At 36.7% G+C, this 18,444-nt stretch overlaps 1 protein-coding gene across 2 annotated transcripts; it reads right to left on the bottom strand.

The window, feature by feature from the left end:
• Nucleotides 1-274: 274 nt before the first annotated feature.
• LOC308409963 (extended synaptotagmin-3-like) lies at nt 275-16,802 on the bottom strand. Of its 2 annotated transcripts, XM_080902961.1 has the most exons (24): nt 16,568-16,802; nt 16,133-16,461; nt 15,781-15,822; nt 11,748-11,882; nt 10,479-10,555; nt 10,305-10,374; nt 10,131-10,220; nt 9,990-10,045; nt 9,778-9,898; nt 9,401-9,577; nt 9,114-9,196; nt 8,864-8,912; nt 7,716-7,805; nt 7,513-7,575; nt 7,387-7,431; nt 5,458-5,529; nt 4,740-4,826; nt 4,296-4,445; nt 3,826-4,172; nt 3,594-3,692; nt 3,358-3,489; nt 3,121-3,226; nt 2,511-2,560; nt 275-1,084 (listed from the first exon to the last, which is right to left on the bottom strand). In XM_080902961.1, exons 2-24 carry the CDS (start codon nt 16,436-16,438, stop codon nt 1,045-1,047), a joined length of 2,487 nt encoding a protein of 828 aa, XP_080759087.1. In that variant the 5' UTR covers nt 16,439-16,461; nt 16,568-16,802; the 3' UTR covers nt 275-1,044. The 2 variants fall into 2 exon arrangements, with proteins under 2 accessions (XP_080759087.1, XP_080759088.1); XM_080902962.1 differs by lacking the exons at nt 275-1,084; nt 3,121-3,226 and having other exon boundaries at nt 2,517-2,560.
• Between the last annotated feature and the right edge of the window lie 1,642 nt (nt 16,803-18,444).

Here is an 18,444-nt window from a genome sequence, read left to right as displayed (position 1 = left end):
TTTTAGCTTACGCTCCTTGTAATTATACTTCATAGGTTTCATTTCAGCATTCTTTGAGATATTTCTATCTTATAATAACTGAATATAGAAAAAAAAAACATTCCTGCACAGTCACTGTGCCTGCATATACCTATTCTTATTTCCTCAATACATTCAAAGAATGAATGATGTTGTATAAAATAAAGATACACAAAGATAGATCAAGATGAAGAAATCTGTTATGATCATACACTTATTGAAATTATTTCAAATACACCATGTGTTTACTGGACGATGTTTATTTGCCATAAATATTAGTAAAAATAAAAGTCACTTTAAACATCAACTCAAAAACAACAACCTGAAACTGGTTCTGTGCTCAATAATTAATACAAAACATTAAACTTTTAGTCAAGACAACGTCTTTACCATCCCACCATCAATGTTTGACAGTCTAATAATAGAGTCACTCTGATATTCTGATGCCTGTTGAAACCAATTTACCAAATACCAACTGAGCTATGAACTATTCAACTGACAACTGAAGCTATTCATAAAGGCTATGAGTGAGTTTTTAAAATAGATTAATGTAGCTGGTCTGAGGTCTTTAGGTTTAAAATGCATACTGTACTTCTCCCTATATCGGTAACTGACATGTAAAATATTTTAAGTATGAGTTTGTGCATTTCAGTGTTTATCAAAGTGTGTAAACATTTTTTGCCCTGTATTGACTCATCTACACATTTCTTTTATTCCCCTCAGTATATTGCATAAAAACTGTAAAAACTATTTACACAAAATTACAAAGGTAGCTTTGGCTCGGATAAAACATTAAAAATACAGACACTGCCTTGTTTCTGTAGAGAAACGAATATTTTCTAATGCCTAGAAATTATATTATTAACAACCACTGGTTTTTATCCAGAAAACATGTGGAAACAAGAGAATCAGAATGCTCTCAGGTTTATTCTATTCCGAGTAAGATCTTCAGTAGGACTGTCTGGAAACCAGACTGACTTCTTATATCAGATCACAGCACACAGAAGTATTTCTCTGTTCCACTTCCTACATGGAGTTCCTCAGCCCAGGCAGAGTGAGATCATACCTTCAGAGAAAAGAAGCATGAAATGTTCATAAGATCATTAAGCATCAAATAAGCATGCATACTCTGCTTTTTTAGGGTCCATGCCCTACAACCAGATTTGGTCAACCAGTTCTTTACAAAACGTGTATTTGTTGCTGCAAGTTAAATGAGTTTTCCTGTTACTGGGTGGCTCTATTGCACAAAGTAATAAGAATTCATTTCCACTGAGATGTCAAGGAGGCTCGCAGAGTCACAGTCATGAAAAATTGATCTTGTTTCACTGGAATCAGACTTGTGAAATTTGAAAATGGACAAAATGGAGAAGTGCAGATAAAATAACAAATATGCAACTTCACCAGGAGTTCAGGTTGGAACCATTATTACGTAAGAACCATAGCATAACTGTTTCCAAATCATGTTTAACACTCGTCTTTTAAAAGCACACAAACATTTGCCATTTGAAGAGATCATCCTGTTTTAACAGGTGTAGTTTATTATTGTTTTGCTGAAATATGCAAGGCCTTTCCTTGAAAAAGGCATCACCTGGACGAGAGCATAAGTTCCTCTAAAGCAGTGACAGTGACTTTCCAGATGTGTAAGCCCTTAGATTGCAAGTCTTTACTTGTTTGTTTTTTTTATATATTTGAATATTTTAATAACCTTTGCCAAAAAAATTTGTTTCTTTTCAGTTTCACTTACTTTTCTATCCCTTTGTTGCCCTCTCCCAACTTTTCTGGACCATGTTACAGCTATGAAATTTGAAATAAGGTAATACTTTCTTGAAGGTTTCTCAGTTTAAACATTTCATATGTTTAAATTCTATATTCTATTATGGGTTTATATATATTTGCAAATCATTTTGAATTTTTATTTATGTTTTACACAGTTTCCTAACATTTTTGGAATTGTGATTGTTCTCTGTAATCTGACCACAAGTTTATCTGTACTTCAGCTAAATGAACTAAAACACAGAAACACAGAAACATTTGTCTTCTTATGCCTCACAATTGTGTAATTGGTACAAAAACAATGTGAGACTTCCATAAAAGCAGCAAGGAAGTTCCAGGAAGTTATATAGAAAAAAGGAAACCAGTTAAAAAGTTCCCAGCAACAAAGGTGCAGGCAGATTTTATTACTGCTGGACAAAGCCGCTGTAGCTGTTTCCATTATTTGTGCTAAGTCAATGAGCTGCAGGCTTGAGCTTCATTTACCACCAGATAAGACAGAGGAATAGAGAACCATCAATCTTATCTAACTCTCAGCAAGAAAGTCAATATGTGAATTTTCCTCAAACTGTTCCTTTAATTAAGCTGGTCAGGGAGGATTTTCTTTACAAACTGATGACCGCAAGACAATAAAAGAAGGAAGTATTGATACTTAAAGTCAGCACATTCACATTCAGTGTCACATAAATCTAATTGTAATAAGAGAAAACTGGCCCCCTTACCACGCTGTGACGCCTTTGACTAGATCGATTTCTGATAAATCTATTATTACCTGCAGAAAGAAGCAGAACTGCCATCAGTTGTCTGGAACAAGCTGCAAAAGTGTGATAGTGAAAGCAGCTAGGATTTCAATTTATGCCACATATGAAGAAAATAAAATAAATATTTAAACCACAATGAAGAAAAGTAGGAAAATGAGAGGTCGCATATTTGTCTGAAGAATGAGTAAACACATAAAGCAGTTTAGCTGAGTTAGAGAGATTTAAGCTTTTAAGGCTTTGAAGCTTGTGACAGGAAGAAAAATGCAGAATTTACCAGGAGCAGCATGAGTGTTATTAGCACAAAAAATATTGCTTATTTTTGTTACAATTGTTATGATAGCAGTACTTGTTATTTAAAAATATTTAAAAAATAGTTTTCAAGTTATATTTTCATAAACCATGCAATATATGTTTAGGATTTTTTTAATAAAAAGCAAATGTCAGCATAAATATGTATAAGAAAAAAAATGTACATGTATAAATATTGTTCCATATAGTTTTATATTTTTTTATATATTTTAAGACATCAATACCAAATGAGTAGTTCAGCTTCAAAATGAGCTTAACATACCAAACCTATGTCCTTTCTCTCTTGAGAGACTAAAATGCTGTTGTTTTTCACAGACACATCCAACTTCCTAGCTTGTGCCTCTTGAAGTAACACATCAAACTCAAACCTGTGATGAAAGCAGGTAAAGAAAGTGACACCATCTCAGTGTCTGCTTTAAAGACACACAAACTACAAAGTATAAAAATATAAATTATTCCTTTACAACAAACAAATGGTGAATGAGCGTATTAGACTTACTTTTCATTGAAGACGGGATTGATCATCCTCTTCTTGACATGCGTCTTCTTACGATGCTTCCAGGTTTGGTCGGGGAGGAGATACAGGCGGACATAAGAGTCTGTGCCGTGCTCACTGCAGGGCAACAAGTTCCTGTGTGGGAGAGGCCACGGTATTTAGGAGAACTGTTTCTGTATATTTTAATCTAAGCCTTTTAATAACTTAAATGGTAATGAGGACAGATTTTTGTGACATACCTGCATCTGATTATAAAGACTATAAGCTTATGTTTCAGGGTTGCATAGCGTATATTTAGCTCAATCTCTCCAAATGAACCCTGATGATTCCTAATGGCTCTAAAGAGAAAAAATTGCAAAGGTCAGTTTCATTTTTATACTTTTTTGAAAATGCAGCATCCAGCTCAGTTCAGGATATCTTTGGAAAGGTTAGAAGTTGACATTAAAGGACATGCAGAGAACAAAGTCTCACTCTGGAAATAAGAATTCATCCGAGGGGTCAAAACTGGATGAAGTGATGGAGTTCTGCGACAGCAGGCTGTGAGAGGTCAACCGGCGCACAATCGCAGATGATTTCCTTTTCTTAGATGCCTGGAAGGAGCCACGGCCTTGAGCTAAATAACCTTGATTTGGTGAAGCTGTCTCTTGGTTCGGAGTTGAGGGACCAGGGGTATTGTTGGAGGAAACTGTGTGAGGGGAAGATGGAGCATCGGAGGGACTGGAGACTGAGGTATTCCCTGCTTTTCTGGCCTGTTGCTGTTTGACTTCTGAAGAAGGATTGATGAAAGTCTTGGGTGGAGGCTCTTCCAAATTAAGAATCTGTGTGAGGTAAAAGACATGAGCAATGCTACTTATGACAGAGGTGAATAAGACAATGAGAAAACCAACAGAGAACATTTGCTTTGTACAGGAAGACAGATGGATGTGTGTGTGCTTGCCCACCCTGAGCGTGGCCTTGAGTTTGATCTGGCTGTTTGCTCCAGAGTGCTCTAGCAGGAAGTACTGGTCTAGAGTCAGGTCTGAGGTGTTGAGGAGGCGACTAAGGGGCAGGTTGAGAACACCGAGGTGATTCTTCTTCTCAGGCTCTTTGACCTGAACCACATGAACAAAAAAAATATTTAAAAAAACACAAATTACATTAACCTCATGAAGAGATCAGATAGACTGAAAGAGGTCTGGGTTCAGAATATGCTTCAGAATCATTTGTGTCAATTGTAGTAAAAGTTTCATTCTGAGTCAAAATTGGACAATTAAATGGGAACATGATAAATATAGCACTATTTTTTTTTTTTTTATTAGCAGCAGTGATTATAGTCAAGTTTTTAAAAACAATACTTTCCAAATGGTTGTTTTTGACAGCAATTTGTTCTGGATTAAAAAACAAACCTGAACAAAGAGCTGCTGCGTGTTGACGTCACGCACAAAGAAGGTGAAGCCCTCCTCCCACACCGGGTCTTTGGAAGCATACACAACCTGGAGAAACAGTGCATCAGTAGTAATTCAAGTTATTCACTGCAAAAAGATGACACAGTTACTGTGCTTTGCGTTTGTAACTGCAGTATTTTTTTCGACGGACTTTATAATAGTTTCACTGATCTAGAGTCAAAATGCTTCCAGATAAAATGCAGTCAAAATGTATTTATTTTGGATCACTAAACCTAAAAATGTTGCTTAAAACTGTTGGTAGGTAAGTGACACACGTTCTTATTTGAAACCAGAAATGACAAAAATTGAATCTAAGACTTGAATTTTGCCAAAAATGCAGGTAGGTGCTCATTTTCAGATGAGTTCTCATCCCAAACTATTCTTCAGTTTTATTGAATTTAGGCTTTTATCAAATTTCAAATGAATTGATATCTCCATTTGATCTGTAGACCTCTACTCTAACCTCAGTTTTGATCTTCCTGGTAGCGGAAATGGTCTAAAATCTGTAAATATCATAAAAGTGATCTTTTTCATTCATAACAAATTGTAACTTAATGAAAAAAGGTGAAGCACTACCATTTAAAGCAAGTGCCCATACAGCTATAACAACAGCTTTAATGATCATATTTGATATCATAGGGGAAAGTTATGTGTTTTTATGGTAAAGTGAGAGCAATACCTTGCTTTTCTGAACATTGCTGTCAATGGAAAATTCAACAAAGCTGTTGGGAAAGGCTGCTCTCTTTGTGATCTGAAAACAAAGCAAAACAATGACCTGGTCAGAACATCCGTAGAGCTCTATTCCAATTCCAATACGGTCAAGTGGATCTGTTTCTTTCAGTCAGTGTCAATATAAAAAAACATATAACCTGCCTTATAATTGTAAACCTCTGCAAACCAGGTTAGGTAGCAGTTTACATCTGATCCATATTTTTTTCCTGTTTTTTGTGTGAATTTTGTCATAATTATGTGATGAATTCTGTGTGCTTTGTGAGATCTCCGTGACCTTTTTCCTATAACCGGGTGAATATTTTGGATTTTTATATTGACTTTAAATGTGTTTTGAAGAACTAGTTTATCTGGTTGTTTATACTCATATTTTAAATGTAGTTGATTCTGCAGGAAATCGACGTTCAAATTTTTGGTAAGACCAAGACCAAGTCCCATGTAATTAAATGGAATTTCACAGAATTTTATTTGAAATTACTGTGTAATTATATTTACCCACAAATCCTTAAAGGTAGGCACAAAAGGGAGGTAACAAGTCAGCTTTTTTACAGGAAACAAAGAATAATTATAGTAAATGTGATTGCTGCATAACCAATTGTAAGCAGTGTTTAATTAATACAGTGACCGAGGAATCCTGCGAACACTCAGGATGAAGTCCTCATTAGGAGAATGGTTCACGGTGTCTCTATGGATTTGTAAATGTCATTTATCAAATGTATGTATGAGTTTGAGTGGGATTATATAAACATATAATTGCAACTACTTTACTATTTCATTTTTCACCTGGATTCTCTGGTAGCATTCTTATGACACTCCTTTCATAAAAATATTATTTGGCTTGTACAAAACCAAAATTGGGAGTCTTCCAACAATAAACTGCAACGTTCTTTATTCAACTCTGTAATAAACCACACCACCAACTAAGACGAGGAAGAAGAAAAACATTTATCCTGACAATCATTACTGAAGCAGAAAAAAATACTAATGGCCAACCTGCATCTTTACACTTCCAAATAATGATGCATAAAGATAAGAAATTAAGTTTTCAGTTTATTTTTATCCTGCATTTTCACATTATAACCAGCAGAGGACAGTACTAATGAAATTAGGAAACCTTGAATTGAGAAAAGAGTAAAAGAGTTTTGTTATTTAAAAAAAAAAATCCTCAATAATTCTACCAGTTGGTTTATAATTATCTAAAATACCAAATGAATGGAATTCATATCAATTATGAAATCTGTGAAAGTAGAACCTTAATTTTTTTTTCCTTTTGTTTCCTCCATGTTCTAAGTTTCCTTCCTGCATGTTTCTTAAGGCTGGGAAATTTAATCTGAACATGTCTTGGTTCAAGGAGTTAGATGAAGAGCAGCTGGCAATAACAGGCATATACAATTACAGGCATGCGCCAGACAAACTGGAAAGACCACCTCTGAACACGCACAGGCACATCTAGAACAGCTACAGAAAGCAGATGACCTGACTGATATGGTGTTTTGGCATCAATACACAAAAGCACTATCAGCTGCAGGACATTGAAATGAATTAAATAAAAGTAAAACAAAGCTTTTGTTTCAATATGCTCATCTATTATTGTAAAAGAAAACATACTCTCACTGGCAAACTCAATAAGCTTTGGGCTCCCAATAACCCCCAAAATCACGGATATTTTTATAAACATGTTTAGGACAGAAAGACATAAGGGTCCTCAATGTGATCAAAACAAGTGATAGTGAAGGACTTGCTTTGCTGTCTCTATTATTAGAGCTAATATTGCACATTTGATCCAAATATCTGTATAAATTTGGCATTAAAACAAATTGCAACAAGAAAAACAAGGACACAGCCTGATGCATTAATGCTAGAAAAGCTGTCGTCTTACCTGCGCTTCTTTTGAGTTCTTCCTGAGCCTCTGGTGGTCTGAGGTCTGAGCAGGACAAAAATACAGCTGAGAACATTTGCATGACAACAACAAGAACAATACTACTTATCAACAGAAGGTGCTTACAGGTAGATCTGTGGCATTGTCCAGATACACCGCAAGTATGGCACAGGCAAAGTTGTCATTGGACTGGGAGAAAATGTTGTGAGAGGAAAGAAATGTGATTTCCACAGCAGTTGGACACTGACACACATACAGCTGCTGCTTTTAGTTCAAAGTGAAATATACAAATTCGAATGTTATGTTGAAGAAATAGTGGGCTGCTGTACCTCCTGCAGTAGGCTGGTGTCAGTCTGAAGGGAAAACCACTGGAGCTTAAGATGAACTTCACCGTGTGGCACATCCTCCAAAGGAAACCACTGCAAGAGTAAGAGGATGTTTGAATGGCTTTAGTGCAAATAGAAAACCAGGAAAAATGGTAGCACATGCATTTTATATGAAACAGTGCACTGTGGTACAGAAATGTTGTGTTATGAAGATTAATCTATTGAATATTGATTTATTGATTAGCATTCAAATATCTCAGTGAATGCAGAAAAAAGATCTACCACAAAGTAAGAAAGCACGAGACAAGGCTAATCAAAAGGTATTGGCTGAAGCATTTGCTTATTACGCCAACCCTTTTAACAGAAGATCTTTTAGCATGCAGCTCATGTACATACGGCTCGAAGCAAAGAGTAAAACAAAACAAAGAAAACAAGAGTTTCAGTATTATTATTATTGCTCTTTTCACTCTTGATTTATATATTTTTCTAATACTCTATTTTTAAACATGTCTTTAAACAAGGAAAATGAACTCCACCGTTTTAAATCACTGTGATAACTATTCCACAGGTTAACTCCTCTAACAGAAGCACATCTCTGCTTTATGTTCGTCCTTATCTTGTTTTTTTTAAGAAATCTGTTCCCCTTAAGTCATATTGACTCTCTCTGACTTTAAGCAGCTTCTGGGTACTGTGGCAAAGCAAGTTGTTTTGTGCTTTATCTGTGCCATTTTATATTCAACTAAATTATAAAATTTCAGGGTATTCAGATTAATAAACAAAATGTTAGTTAGTTCTATATAGTTCGATTGATTTATAATTCTTATAGCTCTTTTTTGTAACTCGGAAATAGGAAGAGTATTTGTTTATATGCATTACCCCATGTCTCAAGACAATAAGTCATATGGAAGCAACAGAGAACAATAAAGTGTGTATAATGATTTCTTGTTCAGGACATGCTTTGTTTTGTAGAGAATAGCAATGGTTTTTGAAATGTTTGCTTTCACGTGGTTTATATGAGACTTCCAGCTAAGCTTATCATCAGTTATCACTCCAAGAAATTTATTTTCGTACACTCTTTCAGTTTCAATTCCATTAACCCTGATTTTAGATACATTTTTCATTTGTCAGCTCTTCAGGGTAAAAGATCTCACCTGATCCATTTGTTTCTCTCTCTTCACTTCTCCCAAATCGAGCTTATAGCTAAAGCAGACAGCCAATGTAAAATACAAATCACATTGTTAATGTCAATATTAGTTAGATTTTTTATAAGCTCTTCATAGGTAAGAATCCACTGATGCCAGGAACTTTGAGAAGGGCTTTTCTTAGAATTTTACTGAGGCATAACTGAGATAAGGAAAAGCCAAGAAAAACATCATCATAACTCAAAACTGTACGACATACCTTCCAAGGAAATCATCTTTATCTACATCTTCATCATACAGCTCCACTTCTAGCTCTTGGCCAGGAGCCTCGTGGACAACAAACTGCACAGATAAAAAAAGCGAGGAAGTTTTTAAAAGCACTAAGACGACAAGGTTACATGCAGAAAATGGAATATTAGATACTGATGCTGTACAACAATACAATGAAACAAGTAAAACCGAAGATGAGTGACACACCCAGCATTACAGGGTATGAAATACAGTCATGTGTTTGAATTTTGTGTGGGGGAGTTCGTGTTAGCCTACCTCATACACTTCATTCCATCTTGGATGTAGATTCTTTTTCACAGTCTTGCTTTTGAAGTGTATGTTGCCCACTCTGAGTGTGGCATAGGGGTCTGATTTGCCTTTCACTAAACCCATCACGTATGTGTCCATAGCCAGCAGGTCCCTGGCTTCCAGCAAGTGGACCCTCACCACCCCCTATGAGATAAAAACACAAGATTCATATGAATGATAGTTTCTTTGTATAAGTAACAAGTAAAGGTAAAAATAGGTTTAAAGAGCAAATAGTTAACATATTTTTTTAATCTTAAAATTCACTGTGCTTATAAAAAAATCCAAGTAGCTGCTGGTTATAAGGCGAAGCTAAATGTGTGAATTGGAAATGTGATGGTACATACACGAGGAAGTGGAAACCTCATTTGGTCCATTTTGACCTGGTCTATGAGGGGAATACACATGCGGTTGGGCAACACTATAAAAGAAGCAATGATGTTCATGATGGTCTCCTCTGACAGTGAACTGTAAAGTGAAAGATGGAGTGAGACAAGCAAACATCAAAAATTCTGGATGAATCGGTAATAATAGGATTATTTTTTAAAGATTCTCTGACCTAAAGGCGGGGCTGCTCAAAAGGTTTGTCATGCCAGTCCAGTTTATTTTTAATGTCTGAAAAAAAGAGCGCTTTCGATAATATTAAACACACAACTACACTTCTCACAACTCCACACTGAGAAAATCTGTGGCCACTTACAGGGCGGCGAATGAAGAAAAAAGTGACTCCTCCCACCAGCGGTGTTTGACCAATAAGAGGCTCTAAAATAACTCTCATCATCCCCTGGAGCTGGAAGATTCAGTGAAAGTTTTACAAGAATAGTAAACATATGATACAGATGATGGAGAGAAAACAGGAAAATGAGATGCTCACTTTAACGCCTTTCACACCAGCTGTCATTGCTGAGTTCATGTCAGCACGAATGTCCACATCACCGTCATAACTGCAGAGTAAACTGAGCTGGTCAGACATAAATGATGGCAAGAGAAAACATCCTGCACACGACTTAGAATTTAAAGTAAAAAAAAAAAAATGTATTTGACCGACCTTATGTTCATGTCCAGAATCACTTCCCTATGTTCCACTTCATGTGTGTATGCTCTTATTCCAGTGATCTTGAGAGGCTGAAAATAAAGAAGCATTTAAAGAAAACCATTCAGCCACAACACATCACCTCCAACGCATTTCCAATGAATAAATGTCACTGGATATTAGGGTGGATTTCCAGGAGAACAAATACAAACTCGATTTAAAATGTAAATAAAAGCAAAATGCAAAATTTGCAAATCCCACAGACCTATAATTTATTCACAGTAGAACTGAGAAAATGGACCATTTTAAGAAAAAAATACTCATAGTTCATTTTGAACTCCATGTCTTAAAAAGGTTTGGAGCATCTTAGAAAGAGAGAGTTTCTAAGAAGTAATGATGGACTGCAAAAACATGGATTGCCTGCAGTAGAAGAACTTTCACCAACTAAAAACATCAGAAGCAGAAAGAAGAGTGGTAAACGTGACTGCATCCCAACTTTTCTGAGACGTGTTGCTGCTATCACATTCAAAATGAGCTAACATTTTTCTTTAAATTATGTATTTTCTCACTTGAAATATTTGACATATTTTGTGTTCTGTTGTGAATGAAATACAGATTTATGAGATTTGCATTGCGTTCTGTTTTTATTTCCATTACAGTCACCCTGTAATGTGTAGGGAGATGAAGACCCGAGTGCAGACTGAACACGAGTCATTGATTAGATCGTTGACAGATTTCAGAAAAGAAGCAAAGAATAAGGTACCACAGTATAACTGAAAAGTTGCTGAAAAACAACAAACTTGGAAACATACTAGGGCTATGGAACACTGAGAAAGGTGAACAGAAGTGCTGACAAGGGGAGACAGAAACTATATATATATATATATATATATATATATATATATATATATATATATATATATATATACATACACACACAGTGGAACGAAGCACACTACAAGCAACCAACTCCCAAAATGAAGCAGGAAAAGCAAACCTTAACAGGGAAAACACACAAATGAAAATGAAGGAGACTCAACGCAACAGGAAGTGACATTGAGGGAAGAACTAAACTCTAAAGCAACTGAGAACTAGGAACAAAACAAAACACACAGAACACAGAATGAATGAAGTAAATGTAAACACTAAATAAGCCAGGAATTAAATAAATAATTAAACTAAACAAAACTTCAAAGTGCAAAAAGCTCAAAATGCTGGGTAGCAGCCACAGGACCATGACAGACCCAGTTCGTTTTCAGAACTGCACAAATCAAAGACACTCACAATGCGCCCAAAGTGGATTTTGGTAAAAGTAAAAGTTTTCAGTGAAGGACTGGAGAACCTGATGGACTGCTGGATGTTTTCTCTAAGTAGCTTCTCCATGTACGTCCCAAAAAAAGGCCACGCCTGCTTCAACACCTGACAACACATGACCAAAAAAACATGTGAACACTTGATTCAGAATAGCAAACTGAAATGTACTCACAACATTAACTGAGATTAACACTAAAAGGCTTAATGTATCAAATGCTTTGTTTAGCTTTCTAAAATTACAACTTAGTTGTAAAATGTTTTTGTTAGTAATTATTTAATATAGTTTGCACTTCCTGCAGTCTCCGTGTTGCTTTCAGCTAATCTATCTCTGACTTTGACCTTCTGTCCTCATGCTTTGCATCAAGGTGTAGGTTTTGTGTACTCTAGATCAGCAGGGCCTTAACCAGTTCGTGTTATAGAGGAATAACCGAATATCTTCTGGATTGTGTTTATTTTCAGCAGAATAGAAATCACAGTAATAGCTACAAAAGGTATATAAAGGCATAAAAGTTATCTGGCAGCACGGTGGCAGGGTGGATACCACTGTTGCCGCACAGCAAGAAGGTCCTGAGTTCAGTTCCTCCATCAGGCTGGGGTCATTCTGTGTGGAGTTGGCATGTTCTCCCCATGTTTGCGTGGGTTCCCTCCGGGTACTCTGGCTTCTTCCCATCGTCCAAAGACATGCAGTTTGTGGGGATAGGTTAATTGATTAATCTATATTGCCCATAGGTGTGAATGCAAATGGTTGTCTCTCTCTGTGTGTTAGTCCTGCGACAGACTGACGACCTGTCCAGGGGCGTACCGCGCCTCCCGCCCTATGACAGCTGGGATAGGCTCCAGTGCTGCCTGCAACCCTGAAAAGGATAAGCGGAAGCGAATGGCTGGACTATAAAAGGTATTATTAATGTCCTGTTGTGTGTATTGCCCAGCTGAATGTCTGACTGTGAGTGACTTTCCTTTGTTACGCTGGAGTTGATTTGCTAGGAATTTGCTTGATTTATTATTTTCTTTGAAATTGTTATTTCTAGGTTGTGTTCTTACATAAAATATTCTGTAATTCTCCCCATGGTTGTTGGCTTGGGTTTGTTATGTGTCTGTCTGTTAGTTTTTTTTACTTTTCCTTCAATAGCACATTCCAATTTTTGTCCTGTTTTTTCTTCTATAAGGAGCTTGCTTTTTCTGTTTAACAAAGTAAAAAAGGAGTTGTACAAAGAAAATCATTTGTTTCTATGAACTCTTTCTTTTTGTGTCAATTATGTCCATGAATAGGGACCTGGGTACAATTAAAATCTATAACATTTCCTGTATGAGGAGAACTTTTGTTTTGTTTCTGCCTGAAAACAAATACCACATACATTCCAAAAAACAAGTTGCTGCTTGTCTGTGTCACTGCATTCAGAATGCTGTGTTGGGTTGAGCACAGGTAGCTGACTTGGCCATTGAAGAATATCCATTATTGCCCTGCGAAACTCTTACACTATACTTTGGGTAATTGTCCATTTGATTTTTTGCTCTGTGAATGATAGATCTACCTCTTTAAGAGTGTTCTTGGCCTGGTTAGATGCAGTGAAGTTTTTCTTAACCATGGAAACAATTGTGTTATAATGCACTTTAGTTGTCTTCTGTGGTCTTTCTTTGCTTTTGGTGTTGCTGAGCTGGCTAGGGCATTGAATCTTTGTAAGAATATACCAGATTGTTAATTTGGCTGCAGGTTTTTGCTCTTTCTGTCTCTCTCTTTCTCTGAAAGGTTTTTGTTTTGTTTTGTTTTAGTCTCATAAAGTCCTTATTCACATGCATCAGCATGTTTTAGGAACTCCCATAAGTTCATTAGGTGATCATAAACTCTGATCAGTAATCTGGTAGGAATGATTCCTGGGAATTGTGGATGGAAGGACAGATGACAGACACCTCATCACTGCACAAACTCATCTGCAAGGTGAGCTGAAAATACTATACTTTAAAGTAAAGCTGGAAGTCAGCACTTCTATCATATATTGACTGTTTGATTTCAAATCCACTGTTGCGAAATACAGACGAAAAATTATTTTTTAAAAAAGAAGAGAAGAGAAACCTTTATTAGTCCCATACGTAGGAAATTTGTTGTGTCACAGCAGAAAGTGGAGAGTGCAAGTTACAGTAGTAAAACTTATCATTGTCCAAGATTTAATGGACCTAAGTGTAGCTGATTCAATATTTACAGACTAACTGATGTATTGGATACCAGATTTTATGATATTTGATGTGGGCTTATTTGGACATACTTTCAGTGCCAATTAAATCACCAATTAACTGAACATGCATGGAACAGGGTGAGCATGTAAACGCCACATAGAACGACAAAAGGTTCAAACCAGGAGTCATGGTGCTACCACTTCACACCCCCCAAATATGGGACAAGTAAGGTAGTTCTGACTCTCATTACATGCAGCACAGTACATTTTAAAAATAAGTGGTGCCAAGTTCTGGTTAGGTCTAACTAGACTGTTGAATAAACTAATCAACAATGACTCCATTTTTTTTCTTTTTGACTGATTTTTAACATGCCATAATTTTGCATTTATATGAAACTAACAGATTTTTCTTTAAATCTGTTAAAAATCATTATTTGGTGCATGTTGTTAGGTTCCATATGGCATAAGCAGCAGATCCACTGTTGGAATGGCTGCAGTGTGCCTACATGTTCTCTCTCCCACATTTTCCATCTTTCTTCCAATGTTTGTGTCAAAATAAAGATGACAATTGTCATAAATTAGCCTAAAAATGCATCAAAAGAACAAAACATTACAAATATGGGCGGGATTCTACTTGATCTTAATGAGGTCACCTAAAGGTATCCAGTACAGCCCGATCCGGCAGGGAGGTGTGGGACGCCAGATCAGGCGCCCCCTGTTTTTGTCTTACTTCTCTCTATCGCCTTTTCTATCCCTTTCAAGAAGTTAGGCTCCATAAATGCTAAAGAGATAAGTATTATTTCTCAGTTGCAGTGAATAGATAGAAAATAAACTGTGGGAAACTAAACAGAAGAAAGAAGAAGAGAAATAACAAGTTAACATAAACCAGTGACACACTCCAGGGCCTGATCAACCCTGGCAGGGCCTCCTTGGATGAGGGTGTCTAGTGATGATGGCCGAAATACCCGATGAATCCAATTTGTCCTAAATTTTAAAATCATAAGCTAGATCAGATCTCTAATCCTTAAACCTAACCAAGAAAGGAAAATGTCAGATTAGCCTGGGTAAAAGTCACACAACGATGCGTGCTGCTGACAAAGTTTCTGGGCTGCCTTTCCTCATAACAGCCATCCCTCAAGAGTCTCTCCATCTAAAGCAGTGCATTATCAGGGATTGTAGCATCTAGTCCTTCTTACTGAATCACCCTACAGTCCATATTCAAACCTTTTATGGTTGTAAAGCTGAAACAGTTGATTGTTATAGATACTTGAGACTCTGGCTGGATGATAAAGAGACTTTTCTACAAAAAAAAAAAGAAAAAAGATGAAGATCTGGTTTTTATATAGTTTTTTTTTTTAAATCTCATTCATAAGCTGCAAGATCATTGCACAACCCACAATTTTGTCTTCACTTGATTATGGTGCTATTGTTTTATGAGTGCATCTATATCCACCTTAAGGTCTCTAATGGGAGTTTTTCCTTCACACTGTTTCCAAAGTGCTTGCTCAGTGAGTCATATGTTGTCTGTATGCATTATTGTAGGGTCTAATTAACAATATAAAGCACCTTGAGGTGACTGTTGTTGTGATATGACGCTGTATAAATAAAATTGAATTGAATTAATTTGAATTAAATTCTGTGTATCACAGTGCATAATGTGAAAATTTTAAATTGTTGTATTTGTGCATCTGCAACTACTCTTGCACCTGTTTTTAGTCTTGGTATCTTTCTTGAAAAAGAGATTTCAATCTCACCGAGAGAACCTGTTTTAAAAAAAAGGACTTAATAGATAATATCACTCTTAACATGTGAAAAATGTTTGAATACTGTACCTTGTTAAGCCAGTGAACCTTCTCTACATCAGAGAATTGCACCTTTGGGGGAAAAGCATTAAAGTTAAAATCTTGATGCATGCTCAATCATCCAGGTAAGTCAATCTCCAAAAGTTGATTCTGTTCATCTGGACGAAGCGTTTTGTGGGAGAAACGTTTCGTCACTCATCCAAGTGAAACGTTTCTCCCACAAAACGCTTCGTCCAGATGAACAGAATCAACTTTTGGACATTAAAGTTAAAAGTTGATGTGTCACAGTGTCATGCATGACGGCGTTGGTGGAAGACGAAGAGGTGTGGTGATTAAAAACCTCCCTCAGAAGTTTAGGCTGTAACAGAAAAACAGAACATACCCAGGATGCCATCGGTAAGGCACTTCTCAGCTCGGTTTTGATCGCGCGTTTTTCATTGTCCACTAAGTCGATGGCTGATGTGATCCGGGCGACTTTCCATTGGCGATTTTTCTTCCAGTAGGTGAGCATAAACACGCACAGCAATACCCAGCTGATGTTGATGCCCAGATAGCCTAACAGATACACAGGGTAGCAGATGAACACCGCTCCCCCGCAGTACATCACGAACTCTATTATTACGTGGTTAACAGTCGAGGAGCTCAGCCTGTCCGTGCACTGCATGCTTTCGGACGGTTTCTGTGCCATCGGGTCAGACACGGTCTGAGGACCTGGTTCAGAAAACGCACTTATTGTATGATCAGAGGGCGAACAACTTTCTGTGTATTTCATTTCATTTTCATTTGAAAAGTAGACAAACCAGTCCTCCGCACTTACCTCGCGCTCATAGTAGTCCTAAACCTTCTCCGTGTTTTTTTTTTAAACAAAAATAAATATGCAGGATAAAATGACGGAAATAAATCCAGACCTGGAACTTAGATTTCCACGCTGTATGCCTATTCTGCACCGGGAGGTGCTGTGTAAGTCAGTGCCAAAACACCCCGAACCATATTGTCGATGTTGTAACTACACAGTAACGTCATCAGGGCACGAGCGCACATTCACACGCACGTTGTTGCACTTTTGATTCCTTACTGGCACCTACTGTGTCAGTAGTGCGCTTCAAGTCAGGACTTTCCACGCACACGGAGATGTGCTTATAAGGTCTCGGTTCTCTTTGGATCTTAAAATTCCTCAGTGATGAAGTTTAACAAATACAGATACAGATCCTCTCTTACTGAACCCGACTTTATTGCGCTCGTTTAAGTCCCAAACAGACCGCATTTCTCTCCATGGACAAGAAAAAAAGGAACGGAGAAATAGCAGATGACGTAATTAACAAAAAGGAAACTTATATATTTTTTGTTACCAATTCTCATCTTTCTTTTATCATTATTTCAATTCATGTTTTCATTAATATCTTTATTTAGCTTCATTTGATTTTTTTGTTGTTGTCTTTTTCTTAGTATTATCATTACCATCAGTAGTGGTACAAATAGTACTGGCGGTGGTATTATTACTTATATTGTTATTATTACCAATATTTTTAATATTATTACTGATATTATTATTATTTAATGATGACTCATCTAACCACATAATGTAGATCCCCATATCCACGCATTGGGTTCAACCACATGAAACTCACACCCAGTTTTAATTGAATGCAAACTCTACAAATATGTACAAATGTTTGTTTGTTTGTGTTCTACTCTTTTTCAATGTATTCTTTGTCTCTTGTTTGTGTCAGTGCACATTTTCTTCATAGTTGTTTTTGGCAATGCTGATTAATTCTGGCATTTTCACTATGCATGTTTCACATTTTTATTACCCACTTGTAAACATCTACTCTTACCAGTAGCAGTTTATAAGAGAAAATATATTGAGCAGAATCAAATTGCGTGTGGTTTGTGTGGCCCCCCCCCACAACGGTCCCAGTTTCACTTAAGCTAGACATCAAGATTGAGCTGGAAAGGATGTGCAGCAGGTTATGGTGTAAGGGCAGAGATGGTAATGTACTAATATGCGTGCGAGTGTGTTGATAAGATGAAAGGAACTTTAAGGAACAAAAGGAGAGAGAGGGGATGACAGTTAGTGAATCAGGAAATGCAGAGGATTGGTAAGGAGGAAGTGAGGGCAGCTGTGAAGAGGATGGAGAATGGAAAGACAGCTGGTCTGGATGCCGTTATGGGAATGACTGGGAGTGAGGGTTTTCACCCAGCCAGTTGTACAGCATCTCGTTAACATTTCATTACCTTTCTTCAGTAGTAAGGAACTGAGCTTTGTTTGATTAAATAATGTTTATTAATACACCTGTTTTCACAGACAAATAGGCACAAAGTTCTGTGCATTCAAATAAATGAAAATGAGGAAGAATTACAATAAAAATAAATCAGAAGATTAAAAAAACACTGTTAACAATAATACAAAAGCAAGTTCAAAGAGAAAATAAAAGTCGCAATAAATCAGTTAACATAAATAGCAATACCCCCCCCCCCCCCCCCCAGTCGCTAACAAGGAACAGTTATTAAATTCAGAGTCTGTGATCGAAGGCTCGAAGGAGTAAAAACAAGCTTAGATAAATAGTCTAGACCTTGTTCACTTAGTGATCTCTGTGCAAGAATGTGAATTTCACACATAAAACACGTAAAACACATCAGCAGTCTGACTGCACCGTTTTGTAAATCTTGGATGTGAAAAATAGATGATTTAAC

The sequence above is a fragment of the Rhamphochromis sp. 'chilingali' genome (assembly GCF_963969265.1).
Source record: "Rhamphochromis sp. 'chilingali' genome assembly, chromosome: 14".
Lineage (NCBI taxonomy): Eukaryota > Metazoa > Chordata > Actinopteri > Cichliformes > Cichlidae > Rhamphochromis > Rhamphochromis sp. 'chilingali'.
The sequence above is the reverse complement of the archived record's forward strand: the minus strand, read 5'-3'. Positions and strand labels throughout refer to the sequence as shown.

Coding starts and splice junctions, on each gene's coding strand:
- LOC308409963 (XM_080902961.1), bottom strand. CDS start 16,438: ATGGCACAGAAACCGTCCGAAAGCATGCAGTGCACGGACAGGCTGAGC. Junction 8,913..9,113: donor AAAGATGATTTCCTTGGAAG/GTATGTCGTACA, acceptor TGTCTGCTTTAG/CTATAAGCTCGATTTGGGAG. Junction 5,530..7,386: donor AGAACTCAAAAGAAGCGCAG/GTAAGACGACAG, acceptor CTTTGTTTTCAG/ATCACAAAGAGAGCAGCCTT.